The sequence below is a fragment of the Amblyomma americanum genome, chromosome 2 (assembly GCF_052857255.1).
Source record: "Amblyomma americanum isolate KBUSLIRL-KWMA chromosome 2, ASM5285725v1, whole genome shotgun sequence".
NCBI classification, from domain to species: Eukaryota; Metazoa; Arthropoda; class Arachnida; order Ixodida; family Ixodidae; genus Amblyomma; species Amblyomma americanum.
In genome coordinates this window covers 77657404-77676195 of record NC_135498.1, presented here as the reverse complement: position 1 = coordinate 77676195, position 18792 = coordinate 77657404, and the positions used below count along the sequence as shown (strand labels likewise).

Sequence of the window (18792 nt, the reverse complement as noted above, 5' to 3'; positions counted from 1 at the left end):
GTTGGACATCTCTTTCTCATCGTGCTTTATTTGTATAGTTGAACACCTCTACAGCGAAATGACCTGTACGAAGGAGGATTTCGTATGTCCCAGCCAAATTCCTATCTTTCATATGTATTGTGACCGCCTCTACAGGGAAGACCACTATAATGAATCTGCTTGTGCAATGAAGAATTCAGGCATCTCCGATAGCTGACTTGTTGCTTAACAATGAATGCACATAGTGGCGCCACGATTGCCCTTTGCAGCTACCAGTGAGGTGTGTTGCGCATAGGAAGTGCCAGTCAACACCAGCAAAAACTACACGGGAGAATCTGAATTTCTGCAGTACTCACGGTAACCGCCACACCAACGCAACATTCTGACGGATGGCGCCAATGTTTCCTGCCGGGGAAAACGCAAACCTAGGCACAACGACTTCCGCACTGTGGAACAAAGGCAAACTCTGAACAACAAGCACAAACATGCCGACAAAGCCAGTGGCTGCAGCAGGCCAGTTTGCACAAAATGTAACCTTTAGCGAGTGCTTGCTGGCACTTCTTTTCTACCTGCACTGAATAACACTATATGTGTTCGTGTGCATGCATTTGCATGCTGGCTAACTGAACTGAGCGCACATCATTCAGGCACTTTTCTCTTTGTTTCTTGGCATGTTTGGAGCAGCATTTGCGGCAGTGTCTCAGGATTGCGATGATGAATGTAAGCAGTACAGAGAACATCGAGTGCCGACAGTTTTTCCATGACAAAAAGTTGCAGGTTGTCAGTGCTATCATGAGTAGTTGCAAGAAGAAAGATATTGCAAATGAGTATCGGACCAGTCCATTGATGCTGCCAACGTGCCTGAAGGAAAAAGAACACAATACAAGCGCAAGTGGCACAACATGGGTCAGACCCGTCACGGAAGTGGATTTGAGCACAACTTTGCATGATCTTGATACAGCTGTCCAAAAATTAAGTTGTTCTGAAAGAAAGCCAAGGAGTTTGCTTGTGTGTTTCGTGTTGAGGAGACATTCGCGGCAACTAGCGGATGGCTGAAGAGTTTCAAACAATGAGATAGCATCGCCTTCAAAACCCTAACAAGAGAAAAAGCCGACACACCGCACAATCTTGCTGACAACTGGCTTGAGCCGGAGCTGCTCAAGGTGCGGCAGGAGCACAGACCTGAAGATATAGTTAACACTGACGAAACTGCCTTTTGTTATGAGCCAATTCCTTAGAAGACACTCTGCAAGAAGGCAGGTAGTTTTGCAAAGGTGGCAAGGAGTCAAAGCGACAATTGACGGTGCTATTTTATTGTAACGCTACAAGTACGGAAAAGCTGATGCCGCTTGTGGGCGAAACGAGAATTTTGACATCAAGACAAGGAGTTGCGGCATTCGATGCCCTGCAGCTGTACCTAGCATCGCTCCCGCGTTTTGCCATACAGAATGCTGTGAATCTTGATGTGATAAGGTCGGCTGCAGTTGTATGTTTCATTGGACTAAGTGTCCAGAAGAAAATCAGCAACTTCTTTCAAAAGGTTTTGTTTTGCTGGATGTGCTCAGCTTGCTTTATTGCGTGCGATAAGTTGCGCGACCTCTACAACAAAATGACCTGTATAACAAAGGATTTTGTAGGTCTTGAGCGCTTTGTTATAAAGGCGTTTGACTGTATATTCAGTGTTTTTAGTTTCGTTGTCGCCAGAACTCTGTGGAAATTTGCACTTTTTGATGAATTGTGCCAACATTATTAAAGCATTAACCACGCATTTGCAAGGAGCTACTGATAGCTAATTTTCCTGCGGCTCATATATTTCACATTCTCCCTCAATGGTATTCCATGCTATTTGCTAATGAGTTGCACCTGGCGAAATCCTGACTCAAAACGCAACTAGCCTACTTTTCCCCTGTCTCATTCACATTGTGTCCAACTAAGAATTCTACTTCAGGAGTAAATATATATTTAAACACGTGGGTTTGCTTTGAGCAGTGCCTATGATGACGACAATGGTGATAATCAGGTTGTAGTCTCTTGCGGGTTCGTATCAGCTTGACCTTGTTATACACAGGTGCATTTCTTGATTGCAGGTGCTGTACACAAAATCTGAGACGGAGGACACAGTGGTGCTTAATCCCAAGTGGCTCTGCAGTTCTGTCATCGGTGAGCTGCTCTCCCAAGAGCACCTAGGAAAAGCGCGTGTAACAGGGTGCTACACAGTGGAAGACTTCCAGTTTGCTTTTCCCGACACAGATGCCATAGACCTCTTGCAGGTTTGTTACCTTGTCTTTTTTTTTTTTCATTTGTTCTTTTCAAAACATTTACTCAGTGGGTCTTAAAATGCAAGTCTTATGCAGCCAACAGCTAGTAATAAATTTGATGAAAAAGTCCACAAATATCCTGGCAACAGACGATAAAAGTCAAAGTTGTGAGCAAGAATTATCTGAAAAGTGAGATATCACTTGAATCACTCAGATAAACGAATGAAACAAGATAGAAAAGAATATCACGCCCCTTTTTGTTCTTTCTTTATCTTGTGCCTCACCATTAAGGCGATTTCTAATTGCTCATGTATCGCTCTCATCAGCATCGTCAGCCTGACCGCACCCACTGCGGCACAAAGGCCTCTCCCATATATTCCCTGTCCTGTGCCACCCACGGCCACCTTATCCCGGCAAACTCCTTAATCTCATCCGCCCACATACCTCTTATAAACAGGCGGCAAATAACTTGGGAGAGATATCGTGTCTCCCTGCCCGACACCCTTCCTTTGGAATTTTATTGCTGTCTTTATGTAGAACTATAGTGGCTGTGCAGCCGTTATAGATATCGTTCAGTACTTTTACCTATGACTCTTCTGCACCCTGATTCCACAATGCCTGCAATGACTATTCTGAAGTTTCGACGGAGTCAAATGCCTTCTCATTAGCTGTGAAGGCTAAGGGTTGGTTATATTCTGCACATTTTTCTATGACCTGATTGAAAGTGTGAATATGGTCTATTGTCGAGTAGTCTTTTAGAAACCTGCTTGGTCATTTGGTTGATTCTGTTCCTTAGTAAATACCTTGTAGGTAACGGACAGTAAGCTGCTCAGTCTGTAATCTTTCAAGCCCTTGTCTTACTCTTTCTTATAGATTATGATGATGTTACCGTTCTTCCAAGAATGTTCAAGAAGAATATTTCAGTTCTACTGCAAGAATGTTTTCTCAGTTCCATTGCATCTAGTGTTCTCAACTAAATCTGCCAAAGTACAGTTTCTGCTTTAAGAGTAATGTAAAAACTCTTCTCATAGCCTATCACGTAGCAACAATAACCGTGAGGCTGTTGTTGTCAGCAAGGTCGATGAACAGTGTACTGCGAAGTGTGAGATTGCACATCGATGCATAAGGCAGTCAGCATGCTCTGAAAATGATGTCTCTGAAAGCCATTGCCCTAAAATTGGGGCTAAAATTGGCCCCAAAATGCTTTACCCTTTGCTATGAATATACCTATAGCTGATGTGTTTTGAAAAGGATGTAAAAAATAGTGCATGGAGCCTGGAATGTATAATTTCTATCAACCCAGAAGTGTGTTTATTTTCTGAAACTACCCCTTTTATACTTGTGCTTCGAAACATTCAGGAGCCTGACTAAAAAATTAAGCAAATTATATTTTACTGTTTTTTTTTGTGTCACCTTTAATGAGCGGTTTCTTTTATCTGGAAAATAACCATACAGGACAGTACTAAATATACATCATGATTCTGCATTTCTCCGATTCTTACATGGCTATGCTTTTATTGTCTGAACTTGTTTCTTCATTTGGATTGTGTTTATTCCTGTTGAAGCATGTTAAATTCGTAGCTAGGGATCATCATATGAGAGATATGCATTGATGGACTGTGCTATTACTGCCTCTCCTTTTTCAAAGAGAGTACGAAAAAGTACCTGGCTTCATTGAAGCAACCTTTAATGTCTATTCTTTTACTGTCAATTAGCCGGGGTGTTTTTCCCAGTGAACATTCTGTCGCCAAGAAGGCTTTTCTTTTTAAAACTGTGTGTGAAGCATGCAGTGTTGGCTGGATGGGTGCTGAGGTCCAGGAAGTTCACATCTGAAGTGACATTAACTTTACACAAAACCTGCAGGTGCTGTTGCCAATGCTATCTGCATGCCCAGATCCAGAGTATGAACATAGACAGCAAAATGAATGGGAACCATTGTTTGAGCAATCGTTTATTGATTACTTCATAATTTTTTGTGTTTTCTTACTAGTTATCCTCCTGGTATATGATATCCAAAAGTCATTTCCAACTTTAGTAGAAAATAAACGAAAATAAATCATCATTTTTGTGTAAATTGGTTGCTCCCCTTCATATTGAAGGGACCTGTACAGCGCTACTGTCTTGTTGGCACGGTCACTCTACACTAGACCCCACTTTCCAGCGAAGGCCAAACTAGCCTACTGAATCTGCCTTTTTCACAAGATGTGGCACCCTCTGGGGGTGGCGAAAATTTTTCTGCTACTGTTTGAAAACAAACGTGCGTGGGAGACATGGGCATGATCCGGTTCCACAGGCTCCAACTGTGCCCAAAGTAAAAAAATGTGTGCTTGAAAGCTGCTGCCATCTGTTGTATGCGCTTGTCACTAACATGAACTGTGCATGTGTAGCAGGATCTGACAGTCTGTTTTCAACCAGTAGTGGAGCTGGAGGAGGAAAGGCGCGCAGGCGCGGAGCGGCCTTGTGAGCAGACCGTGACGCAGATTATACTTTCCCTCACAATCATCCGTAGCCGGCTGCTGCTATCTGCATTTGGTCCATGGCATTTCAGTGGCAGTGGTAGTCATGCGTGGCACTGATTAGGCACTCGTTGTTTACTGTAAGGGTGAGCAGGTGTAACACTTTCTTTTACTGGAGACTTACTGCTTCTCTCTTTGTAAACAGAGAATTTTCGTTGAGGCAGGTGTCTGTTGCTCCTGCCTATTTTTGTCCCTTTGCAATTCCTAAGGGAGCTCCTCCCGACAATGCAACACGGCCGTTCCAGTATGCGGTCAGGCACTGCCTGACAAGCTTTTCCTTGGGTGAATTGCAGGCGCTTTCCTCATTACGCATGATGTAAAAGTGTGGAACTGCAAAGGGTTCATATTTTGTACTCGCATCTTTGTGTGGCATAAGACGCAGTTATATTTGTTTCCTCACAAGCAGTTTTACAGCAACGGCTGCCAGTGGCTCAGAATGCGAGATCTTGGTCGTGGCGATATCCGCATCACGTGCACTTGCGAGAGAAGGCATGCACATGAGATTGCCTCGCTTGATATGATGGGGCACTTGTATGCTCGTGACAGCAGTATGTACTGGCATGATCGTGCTGGCTGGGCCCTGTCCATTTGATATTCTCAAGATTCACAGTAGCAATAAAGGCACCTGGAAGGGGAGGCCGTGCTGGGGGGATCTCCATGTTCTAGGCAGTGATGAGCAAGCCCAGTATATGTTGAGAGAGGTGCCACATATTGAAAATGGAGGCTGGAGAGTGTGCCAGATAAATGTAGAAGCTAGTTGTGGTTCATGTTGGAGAGTGAAGTTTGGTTACTACCCATATAATGGGTATTGTTTTTTCATTAAGATGCGATGGGAAAGACAGTGGTAACACACCTTGCTGCTCTGATACCTCCAGCTTTTTCTGAATCTTGTAACATTGCTAGAGCTATAGTGCCGATTTTTTTCATCTAGTTGCTTGTGTTTATGGTATGGCAATGTGAGCTTGCTTGTTACTGCTGTTCAGGTACTGGAAAATCTCAAGATGTGCACCAAGTGCGACTATGAGGGCGATGTGGAGTACGAATTCCCGTGCTTCAACCTGCTCGAGACATTGGCATGCCTCTGGGACCCTTCAGATCCTGGCTACACCCAAGGCGTTTACTGTGGGGTCCACGTCCTGCCCTTTGATGACTTCCCTCACATCCTGGCCACAATCTTCTCTAGAATACAGGTAACAATTAACATTTGGAATTTTTTAGTCATGCACACACACACACACACACACACATATATATATATATATATTGCTACATGTCAGTACTGAGCTGCTGGATGACAGTAAAATTGTGTGTACTGGAGAATTATGATGTGAACTCACGTATGAGCTGGTTTAATGTCTCATGCTATTGGCTTTATACTCCATGAATGCATCAGTTCATTAATAGTTCCCCATAATATTGTGTACTAGTTCATACAAAGTCGCTTAATTCAATCAAATTTATGTATTATTCGAACTGCCACTTTCGTCCTGTCGACGTCGCCTGTATTAAAATGGCTTCCCTTAATTAGAACTTCACGCAGCTCAAACAAATTTTTGGTGCTCTTGGAGCTCAAATTATCAAGAATCAACTCTGTGTGAATGACAATATACATAGCTAGCTAGTACTGAGAGACAAGAAATAAATGATGAGAAATGAATGAATGTCAAAAAATTGTTGGTGGTTTAGCTCTGGTTAAACCTGGAGTGACGCGATAGCTACAGCTGGCCGAGTGGAACTTGGTCACGTGACCAACCATGTGACGAATCATGTGATCAGCCACGGCGCCGCGCCACCGGCAGCTGCTCCGCATCACGTGAACAACCACGTGACGGCTTGGCGGCGCAGCCACAGGGTTGCGGCGCCGCCACGCCGAAGGCTCGGAATGCTACCGTAATGTAGCTATCGCTACAATATTTGTAGAAAGGAAATGTAGGAGGCTCATTTAGAAAAGCAGGGAAGAGGACAGGCTTCCATTTGGCAGCTGACTTAATGCAGCAGATGATGATTTATTGATTTATTATGGCAGCAATCAATGTACATGCTCCGCTTGAAAACTATCTAACAGGCTATAATATTTTGAAAACCTGTGGCTCATCTTGCACCTAAATTGGCCATCCTTCAGAAGGGACCCATCTGTAACCTTTTTCGTCATAAAAGGACCCAAGGGCAAATTGGACTTGGCCTATATCAATTGGTTACCACATTTTATGGGACAAAAGGGCTACTTTAACTGGAACTGGAACTTTCACAAGCTAGAATGGACCAGAAAATTGTACATAAGTATATAATCATTTCCATATAGGCGGTTTTCGCAATCAAACTGCGGTGACACAAATGCTTCTTTTTGTGTGTGGATTTCTGAGGCTGGACCACACTGCCATTCAGTTTCAGCTGGTGGTAACTGAGTGCATATTTCTCTGGACGTCATCATCAGTGTTTTAAGCTTGAATTAGCCTGCAGGCTAATTGGTAATGACAGCCTTTTGCTGTTAAAAGAATGTCAACAGAGCCACAAAAGGCCAAAAAATTGAATTTTACCAAGGACAAAAATTAGATGAAGTTGCTCTTTGTGTTATCAGACACTATTGGTGAAGGGGGCAGTGCAGCATTCACGTTATATTCAGATGGGCCGAGCAACTTTTTTCAGCACAGTTACACCAAATTCTGCTTCTGAATTGGACGATTATTGTTGAAAACTGTTGAAGTGATTTGTAAACCTTTTTAGGGACAATCCAGGGTATTTAGGGGAAACCCCCTAGGTGGAGTAGATTTCAGTTAGGAAGTCATTACTCATTAGCACCACTCTTGGCAGGGACAATTGCACAAGTGAAACAGAGATTAAATTTGTGTACTGCTGGCTTCAGGGTGGCTGCAGTATAAAGTGACGCTCAATTGAAGGGGGCAGCCTTCCTTTGCAACAACCTATGAAAATGCAGAACAGGTGAGTGTTAGCTGTGATCAGCCAAAATTACCAAACTGACAGTCAGCACGCCACAAGGTGACCTCAGCATTTTAAGGACCACTGCTTCTGAAATTCACGTTTCAATTGTAAGTCACCTAGTGACCACTTTCATATCCCTCTACTTCTCATAGAGGTTATGATGCAGTAGCAGAGGACTTGCTGGAAGGCACCAAAAAGGCAGATTTGTGTGTAATATTATACGTGGGACTTGAAACATTGACCTATGGCTACAATTAAAAATATGCAGTGTAGTCCAGCTAATGGAAGGTGCCTGACTCTTCATGCTCAAAACAACATGCGGCAAAATGAGTGCAATATGAAGCATCTGGTGAAAGTTTTTTTTTGTTAACGAACTATGAAGGTATTGTGCACTGTGAGTGAGTGCTTTTTGCCTATACAGTAAACAAGAAGTATGCACTACTGCACCGAAGTTCTTTGCTAACTTAGGGTATTTGCTGAATAAGGCTTAAGATACCTTCTGATATTCTGTTTACTATGCCTGACAGCTTATGTATAGAATAACTTTAGTTGCAGGCCAGAAATTTCGTTCAGTAATTAGTAACATTTTTGCTCTACTTTAATGGATCTGAGTTCACACACATGAACACTATGGCCGGTTTTGCATTTTGAGTACAGGGCACTTCTTGGAAGTGCATAATGTTCGTGATGACAAATGTAGCTCTCGTTTTGTCCTTACAAGTGTTACATTGGTCGTCATGAGCAACCAACTTGCCCACATAGCTACCCATATAACGTTCATATTTGTACAGCTGCTTGCACCTTATAGATAAATTAGTAAAATCATATTTTTCTGTGAATCAGTATATAGCACAGTGCGGAGCTAGCTTGACGATTTAAATTGTTGAATTTTCTTCATGCAGAAGCAGAGAAAAAACAAGAGGATACCGGCCGGAACCATCTCTTAACTGTTTCAGTGTAATATTTTAGACAACCAGTAAAAATGAAGTTTCCTATGACTGTAAGAAAAAAAAAAGCTCAGGTTTAGGAGCATGTTCAGTTGCTTACCATTTGAATATGTTCCAAGACATTTTTGCAGTGGGGGTGGCCTTTGTATGTCAGCTGCAGGAAACTCACGTGTGGGATTGGCCCGTTTCTTCTTTAATGAGAAATAGTCTCTTCAATCTGTGCATTCAAAATTACCAGCACCGATTCAAATCAGGGTCCCATTTTGCAGTGCTACATTAAGTTGGACATGAAAGCTTATGTGAAAGGTTTTAGGTTATGAAATGAATGCGTAATTTGTTTGACATTTTTTTTCAATTGCAAGTGCAAATTCTAAGATGTTTGAGATTTTCCATTTCCTGGTTTTTAAAGTTCATGCGTGGTATTAAAGCATACTTATACTACTTGTTCGTGCAGTCACATGGTACGCATGCGGAGTTTTACGAAGACTTCAAATCAGTTTTAAATTTGCTGCCTGTTGGCTTGTGCTGTGCATTTAGTTTGGGGAATTTCCAGAAGGAAACGTTATCCAGTCATTCATGTTCCCCCCTATATTTGCCTAGTTCAGGATTTTCATGTTTATTTTTGGTCATCTCAGACATTTTTGGAACTAATCTATTTCTTGCAGTTTTTGTTTTGTCCCTCAAATGCACTAACACCAGTTTTTCTAATAAACATGCCATCTTGCCTCAGTAGCTATGGCATTTGGCTAGTGAGCACGGGGAGCTGTGCTGTGCATTTTCGGTGCACGTAAAAAAAAACCGCAAGTTGTCAGAATTATTCCAGAGCCCTCCGCAACATCAACTATTTCTCTCTTTCTCCTTTTGCACTTCTATCATCCCTGCTGCATGGTGCAGTTCCCTCATAGTCGCACATGCACGTCTGTAATGGTATCACTATACCACCTGAGATGCCAAGGTTGCATAGCGGAATTTCACTTTCAGTTTTATGTTTACTCAGTATTTGATATGGTGCTTATTGCACTAATTAAATTGAGCACCAAGAAGTATATTGTGATTATCGTGTCAAGGTGTGAATAAAAAACAGAACAGAGTTTGCCTTTTATGCGCACAGAAACATTTGTTGCCTGTACGCAGGTCCAGCTTCGACGGGCATCCATGGAGCATGCAGATTCTGATAGCAATCTGTACCAGTGGCTGCGGGGCAGCAAGTTCTGCAGTGGAGCCCTGGAGGGAATGCTCACCCTAGTTGACAATGACAGTGCATTAGAAGTGAAAGTGCGGGGTCCACGCGGGTCATCATCGAGCTGGTGAGTAATTCTGTTATCTATTGCATACGTATGAGGTACTTAAATGGCACATACTCACGAAGCACAAGAAGGACTACACAACGTGTAACAAACGTCTACAAAAGTATACAGTAATGTCTAGAAAAAAATCTATTTTCAGATGTTCTCTAGACAATGAGGCAAAAAGAGGTGTTATACGCCTGCTAATGCTCCGCCAAAAAAGACTCGAAGTTTGTAAGAACTCGTTAAGAACACATTTAGACATTTTTATTTTTTGGAAATGGCTGCTTATATGAAGCCTATAGACTCAATATCAGTATGCTATATATTTAGAACCCTCTAAAATCAACCAGTGGAATTTCATTATTTTAGTGCTCATGCTCTTTTTAGAGCTGCAGATTTTGTTTGCTCAGATATGTGCAGTATAGCTCGAACTGCAAAGGGCAGGCAGCTGCTCTTTGCAGCATAAATACACATGCAAATGAGGCAAGAAAACCTTCTTCATCAGTCTGTGCCATAGTTTCATTGCAGTTCATCAGTTTCTGCCAGCAGTGTGCGTGGAGCTTGAAATCAGTATAGTCATGGAAATTGTCTCACGCTCTACTACGTACGGTACATCCGACGCGCACTCTATATTGCTCTTATTACTCTTATTGTGTATTGACTTCGAAGAAGGATGCTGTTTGCAACGTTCGTTGCGTGGACATTCCTGCTGCCCTAACGGCCGTGTGCAATTATCCTATGTTAATTGGCGCTGAATCATGTACATGACTAGCTCAATCATCACTAATCACCAAAATAAAAGATGCATAAAAATTATTGGACTTAGGTTCACTGCGGCGTTAGTTCACATCTACCGACTGTTTGTGTCAAGTACTTGGACATACATGCAAAGATTCGTTCGGAACAAATTGCTGTTAAAAAACCTCGCTAAAACGTTCCTGAGTAAATTTCTCGTCAGAGAAATTTTTAAAATGTTGGCTGGGAAACGTATATTTACTATTATTTAGAGAAGTTTTTAAAACGTTTGTGATTAAACCTCTTTTGTCAGTATGTTTTTAAAATGTTTGTGAATAAACCTCCATTGCTGAGATATTTTTAAACGTCTCAGTCTAGAGTTAGACGTTGCTAGATGTTTGGAATTGTTTGAAGGCGTTTTATAGAAGTTATGTGTTTCGTGGGTATAGCTTCACGCTGCTATAAGATTGAAAAGTCACAGTGTATGTATTTTTTTACTGATATAAGCGAGTTTATTATTCTGAAGTTGAGCAAATTTCTGTGCGATATTTCAGTGTTCTATCATTGAGCTTAACATTGGTGCATTCTATTTTACACGTATTTGAATAACTTGCTTATTAGCATAAGTCGGCTAACCATATTAGTTAAGGTGAAGTTGGTTATTACAGCAATGTGTTGAAGTAAATCAATGGGTGTTGTGTTGCAGTGGAGGAGCACTAGAACACTGCATACAAAGAAAGTTGGAAGTTAGTGCCTGTGTTGTGCGCGTCTTTCTTTGTCCCTTGTCCTGTTTTGCACTACACGCACATACCATGGATTACAGTTACCAACTCACCCAAGTTTCTACCCTTGTGAACTGCATACAGCACATGCAGCAGCATTGTTGACCATTGTTTTGTGCATGCATATCAGTAAACTATGTAGAGTTTGTTAAAGCAGAAATTAAGTGCACACTTAATTTATAATATCAGTATTACGTGTGTGGCTATATGTCAAGTCCAGTTGAATGTGTTCAGCACAGTGACGGAAGCTGGGGCAAAAGCAAAACAAAAGTGCTTAGTCAGGACCTTCCACTAGTGCTCATTTGTTTCTTGAAGGTCAAATCAGCTCTTATATAACCTAGTCCAACAGGGACTCCAGAATTTTTGTTTTAGTGGAGAGTTACAGGACTTTGACTTTTCTTGTTATTTATTTATTTGATGCTATTTAAAGTTAGTCAAATTTGTTTTGTTTATTTTTTTCATATTTAGCACTGTTCAAAGGTGCATTTCTTTATGTACATAAAACTTGAAAGCAAAATCAGCAGCTGCACAATTATGTACACGTGAAAAGTGATCGACCGTGAGGAGTGATCGCATAGCCTGTTCAAACCTGCTAGTCGTGCTCATGAACAAGAGTCATGAACAATGACTTCAATGAGTCAATGAGTCAATGACTTCTCAACAATGAGTCAATGACTTCTCTTGGGACATATAGACATACATCACTCCGATCAAAAGCTTCATCCAAAGCCAACTCACTCAGCCGCACTCTGCATTACATTTATGACGTCCCGGAACTGAAGCGTTTTGTCAGAAATCAGATCTGAGAACAAACATTTGGTGGCTGGGGGGCACATTCGCTTCTGAAGAAATGTTGAGGGGGGGGGGGGGGAAGCGAGGGACCGCCTCCCTTGTTCCCCCTGTTCCAAAGAGTCCCTCTACAACAAAAAGCGTTTCACGCAATTATAACACGCCTGCAACTTGCCTGTTCCGCGATTCCGCAGCTTCTACTTTCTGGAGGACCTGCTGATGGTCGTCGACGACGTGCTGGGTGAGATCTGTCCGGGTGCGCAGTTCGAGCGGCACCTGCTGAGCGCTGCCGACCTGCGGCACCACGCGCCCTCGCCGGCACGCTACCCGGCGCGCCTGGTCATGCGAGCCATGCTCAACGACGGAGGCCTGCACGCCCAGGTGCTCCACCCGCAGACGGGCATGCCAGAGTCTGCGTGCGACCTGCTCTGCTGCCGAGACGTGGCCTCGGCCGCCTCGCTTGTCTGTGGACCCGACACGCACGCGTCTCAGCTGTCGCTGCTCACGCGCCAGAGGCTGGGCGCCGCGCTGGATCCTCCCGAAAAGCTCGGTCGGGACTGGTGCCTCCTCGCAGTACAGCTCGGAATGACGGAGCGACTGCCCGAGCTGGACCCAGAGTCCAAGGAGTCCGGCGTTCTGGCTACCTCGGGCAAGAGCCCGATCGCCAGGGTGCTCGGGGAGTGGACGCTAGTGATGGACAGCACGATAGGGCATCTTGCGCGCGCGCTGGATGAATTGGGCAGGGGGGATGCGGCGGACATTGTGCTGGGCACGTCCCCTCTGGTCAAGGTGGCCGTCGCAGCGCCGGCGTCCCCTGCGTCTCCAGTGGCGAGTCGGCATGATGACGCGAGAATGGCGGCTGCTGTTTCCGCGGCATCGAGTTCGAACATTTCGCGCTAGTGCCTGCTTGTGTTTTCACGTGCAAGGAACGTGCTTTTCTGTGGCTGTCACTCTAGCTTAGAAAGCTTTGTTTATAAATGACAAGTTAGACATCGGTTACGTTGGTGTGGAAGAAATTTGAAATGACTTTTGCAAATGGAACAAATCAAAAGCAGGAAGGACAGATGAATGTATTTTATGTGCTCACTAAAAGTGATTGTTCGTACATACGTACCAGCAGTTGCTATGTCCTCTCTTGAATGGTGTATGGAACAAAACACCCAATGCAATTTGCGCGACCAACCTGACAACTGCCGCAGCAGTGGTTAATGTAATGGTAGCTTCAGCTGCTACATAGCTTTTTTTAGGCATTGTTATGCAGGACTATTTTTTACACTTGCTCAATATCTGTGGCAGTGACCGATTGCACATAATAACCTAGCTACCTGTGTGAATTAACTTTCATCATATTTCAGGGCTTTATTCTCATGTAGTAATCACAACTTCATAAATCAGTCACTTCGATCGCTTGTATCCCTCATTAAAGTCAAGAGTGCTGGCATATAAGTAAAGCAGGCTTCTTTAAAGAGCAATTAAGACTAGAATTGTATTCACAACTTATATGACTTGCTTGTTGCAATTAAAAAAATATTTCACCGCAAATAATAAACCAGTGTATTTTGTGCTTCCTTCTCAGTTTACAGCAATACGCCAGTCATTGTAGCTGCCCTAATGTTGCAGTGTATGCACATATGTATATAAATGTGATATGTGTAATGAATGAAGTTAACTTTTTGGTTTGAGCGACGATCAGCTGGCTAACATGCTAACACAATGCAAACAATGCAACTGAAACATTGTGGATTTTGTGATGCCGTCTAAAACTGGAAATAATTTAACTTTGAAGAGGCTATGAAATATTTGATTCTTTCCTTGATATGTACCATATATGGATGGTACATAGTAGCTTTGACATGCTTTGTGATGTAAGATACTGAAGTGCAATAGGACTTGGCAAGCAGACTGGTTAACTTGTTGATAGGCCTTGTTAGAGTTACTTTCTTGATCAGTGTAGTGGAGTTCTTTTAAAGTGTAAGTGCAGGACCACTTGCCCTAGGTGCTAACAAAACACATTAGTACTGATAGTCAGTGACTTATCTCTGGCACTATGTTTGTTCGTTTTCTACAAAGTCAGATGCAGTGGCTACTTAACTTGTTTTATAGAAAGTATTCAGAGCATTCCATGTGCAACTTGCCAATATGGACTGATTGCAGGTATGTATAATGAAACAAAACAGCTAATGCTGAGGTGGCAACTTATGCTGTGTGCATATTCCAGTTCTTATCACCCTTTCACTTACTCTGACCTAACTAATGAAGATGTCATGAAAGTTAGAAAAACAGTTATAGACAAATCATGTGACCTGCATTTAAGTCATATGTACACTCCGTGCTTTAGTTTTAGAACTTGCCCAGTTTGGAATGGAGGACAGATTTGCAGCGCAGTCTGTATGAGGCTTTGTTAGCAATAACTGTGTTCAAGAGGTTACCATGTTTAGTGCACATGTGTTTTGATTGTTGTGAAACTTGGTTTTTGTCTGGCCTATTCTATTCTTTTCTGTCTGCAGTGCTCTTTGATGTGTTTATAGCGCTTTTTATATCTATTATGCCTTGTCATAAGCTTTAGTTTTCAAAAATTTAGATAAGCAATGGCTAGAACCAATGTGTCACCTTTTGTAGAGTCATTAATCAAATATGAGCATGTGATCATTATACCGCAACCAACATAGCATAGCAATATCTGAATGTTTTTCAGTTATGACAATGCTTATTATAAAACACCCATTTAAGTTGCTTCTATATCTGTTATTCCTACTGAGAAAGTTCAGTGCCCTTTTCTGTTGCAATCCTGGTTTTAGTTGAATGGCTGCATGGAAATGTGCGAGTGTTATGATCCTGGACAACTTAGATCCTAGTGAAAGATCGCCATATTTGCAATCTCTTTAGCATTTATCAATACTACAATGAAGTTTCTGAAATGTGCCAAGTAGGTCAATCTTTATTTACTCTAATGACATTCTGCAGGTATACTGCATGTTTTCAATTTGTGCATCGCTATATCTAACATTTTTGACACCTTTAGTAGTAGGTATATTTTTATGCGTATCGGGACTCTGCTCTTGCTTGAAGTAATAGCATTCATGCTGCTTTGAGGTTAGAAGATCAACTAATTACATTCAACTATATAGAGTGATTGCCATTTTTGACCAGGCAGAGCAAGATGTTTCAGTTACATTTATGTTCAGACGATGGTGCTAAATGAAATGAGCGTTTTTCGCTCAGACATTAGGTCAGTCGGTTTCCTGTATACAGGAACAGTGCAATGAGTTTTGAGTAGAGTCGCTGTGTGTCGCTGGCACTACTCATATTCCGTTGATTTTTGTTGCTGCTTTTTTTGCTTGTGACAATAAACCTGCCATTCCAGAAACAGCGAGTGTGATCTGATGAAATAAAAAACACCCTTTGACCTCCTCAGGGTGCGTTCGCACCAGTGAGTTGCAGTGATCGCTCAGCTTGCCCATGGCTGCTGAGGAACTACAACAGGTGTCCACGGAGGGCGGTGCGCATTTTGGCTTGCGGATCTTGTCACCACTACAGCTAAAGGAAATGCTCTTGGGCAGTAATGGCAGTTATTAAGGATATTTTGTACGAACCTGCATCATATTTCTAACTTCGGTGAGTATGTGGTTGCCTGTGAACCAAAATAGTGTAGGCTGAGAAGATGATCACTGTCTAAATGCACTTGTTCCAAGTCAAGACGTAATATAGCACTTCAAGCATATTCCACATCCAACATAATGCCAAAATGTTGAGATTGTCACATTGTCAATGGCACTGCCAGCTTCGTTTATGTCGAGCGCCCCAGGGTAACGTGTGGCATGCTTTCTGGAGATGGGGTTCATAACTGTAGCCCCGGACGTCTTTTATTTCAAATTATGTGGATTTCCTGCTTTCCCTAGCTAAATTACATCTTTCTTCAAAGCACATATTCAGATCAAATTTGCATTGCCTTATTGCTCTCTTCTTCCCATTAATGACACAGAAGACATAGAAGCAATATAATCACAAGTGCTATCAATGCGACTAGTAAGAAAGAGAAAAACTAACAAGAATGAATAAAAAAACGTGTTGCCCATGATTGCACGAAATCATTTAATGCATAGGATGTGCACTATCTCAGAGCTGGGACTTCGATGCCGCTGCTTCTCTGGACCGTCCTGAAGGACTTTGTTATTTATGTTGCTTATGTGACACATATTTTGTATGGTATGAAAAAGAGCTGTTCAGACAAGCCCTAGGTCCGCACCCAAACAATGTGACCAGAATTCGTACAGCGTGTAGTACCTGTACATAGGATGTTTCATCGAAGACTCTTAGTATAATACTTGTAAATAAGTATTTTTCATTAAAAGGATTTGCTCTAGGTCACAGTGCTGCAACCGTGGGCAGACATTAAGAAATAGCTAAGTTGTGTTTACTATCAGCCTGGTGAAATAAGTTAACTAAATCAACTTTCAAACTATAACACTTGGGAGCCTTTTTGAATATTCGGCACTTGCCAAAAGCAATAGCCATACTGTAAGCATTGCGCGTGACCCTCATCTTTATTTGTCTATATTCATCATCATCTTGCATCGTCGTCTTCATTGTGGACGCCATTGCTGCGGCTGGCAGTAAAGCCTGCTCCGGGCATTCACAAGCTCACAATTGGTGGACGTGGCTCTGGTCCCCCTGCACCTCTGTAGCCTCCTGCAGCTCCGTTCCGGTCGCCGTCTGGTCGGCCTACCTGCCCCGATGGACGCAAGTCGCTCCCACCGCAAGTCGCTCCCAACACTCCACCGTTCTTCACCCGTGCGCCACCGGGGGAACAATAATAGTTTTAGGTTCTTGAAAATAGGATTCTTTTTGCCACTACTGCGCAAGTCAACCCTACACGCCATGTTATCCTGTAGTAGGACACAAATTAGAAAAACAGCTGTTGATAACACTTAGCCATACTTAGGGCCCCTAGTTTTCCGCGATTCTGTGATTCCTCAAAAATTATGGATTGTAGCAATTTTCATGTAATTTTCAGCTCCACATTCTCTTTTTATAATGATGTTTTGTTTATATATACATCAGTAGGGATTATAGAAAGATTTGAAATCTGGATAATTCTGTGCATTTTCTTGAAAGGTATAATCTGGTAACGAATGAAGTTCTGCTGATGCCTTGACACGCTCGCCTCAAATCCACAGTATCACGTGCTGCGGCTTTGGCGGCAGCGTGTTCACATTATTTTTTGGTAACAGTCAATATTTGCGCCAGTCAAAAACAATAATACCGTATCTACAAACATAACATATATTTTTTTCTTTCTGCTTCAGAAAGCACCTGGAATTATACTTTTATTTTTGCTGTTCTTGGAGATAGCGAAAGCGAGCTCACCCACTAGGTTGCTGAACTACGCGGAAAAAGGCGACTTCTCAATGATCATGCTATCGAGGCGACGCACTGGCGAGAAACAGTTTCTACAAACATGGAAAGAAGGCTAGATGTGTGGCTATAGAAGGAAGGGATAGAAATGTGAAAAAGCTTGTCGATACAATAGTCCAAAAAAGTCAGACTTATGCATCCAACATGAGAAGCTCCTTCAACCTAAAGCAAACTCCAAGCTTCCAACACGGATCCTGTGGCAACCAATTTCTGAAGCCAACGTTACTAGAAAAAACTTGTTCTTGCTGAGGCCTCCGTTGCTCGTTGGCTGAGGCCTCCGATTATTTCCCATATCTTACTCCTTGTGACATTTCCAAGCCCCGCTTGCTCCAAGGAAAACTGTATCATGAACGGGGCCATTGCCGCTAGAAACAGAAAAAGTTAGAAAAGCGCTCTTTCGAAGCATGTTATGAGAAAAAAACACGCCACACGAAGAAATGCACATTAGTGGCGAAATTAAATGTTGAGAAATGTTGGATGAATAGTGAATACAGTTTATTTCCGTGCAAATTTCTCTCATTATTTTATCAGCCAAAGCCCACGAAATTTGGGACGTTTCCTGATGTTACTCCATTGACCAGTCATAGCAGTAAAACAAAATCAGCCTTTAATGTTTATCTTATGTCAAACAAGCAAGGGGCGGAAAAAATCTTGAGCTTATAATTTCATTTTGTGATTGCTTCTTATTCAGCATTGCCAAAATTCCGTACAGCCCAACCAGTGCCGCTAAGCCTAGCGCCCTATAGCGCTTCAATGGCAGCCACTCGGACACTTTCTTTCTTTCTTTCTTTCTTTCTTTCTTTCTTTCTTTCTTTCTTTCTTTCTTTCTTTCTTTCTTTCTTTCTTTTGTCCCGTATAAAGTCAACGCAATATTTTTGAATGTCTGTAGCCATGCGCCACGTTGCGGCAGCTAAGGGAACTAGAAGCGCTTGTCCCGAATTCCTGGTAATGGTAATAGGAAAAGTTTTAACAACGGGCTTCTCTTTCGCTGCTGAGGAATTCTGTGTGTCGGTCCTGAATTCAGGGTGCAACGGCTGCTGTGCCCAAGGATCGAGCGGGTTGGAATCCCGGCCGCATTTCGGTGGAGGTGAAATCTGCTAACACTCCTCTGTGCTGTGCGATTTCAATGCACGTTAAAGAGC

General features: G+C 42.5%; 1 protein-coding gene across 2 annotated transcripts in view; it reads left to right on the top strand.

Moving 5' to 3' along the window:
* Nucleotides 1-15602, top strand: part of LOC144121465 (death-associated protein kinase 1-like) — a 141163-nt gene extending 125561 nt beyond the window's left edge. For both annotated transcript variants that reach the window (XM_077654678.1, XM_077654677.1), the window contains exons 16-19: nt 2067-2249; nt 5737-5943; nt 9775-9947; nt 12430-15602. In XM_077654678.1, coding sequence (XP_077510804.1) covers nt 2067-2249; nt 5737-5943; nt 9775-9947; nt 12430-13135 — 1269 coding nt within the window. In that variant the 3' untranslated portion in view covers nt 13136-15602. The remainder of the gene's footprint in view (nt 1-2066; nt 2250-5736; nt 5944-9774; nt 9948-12429) is intronic.
* Nucleotides 15603-18792: the final 3190 nt, after the last annotated feature.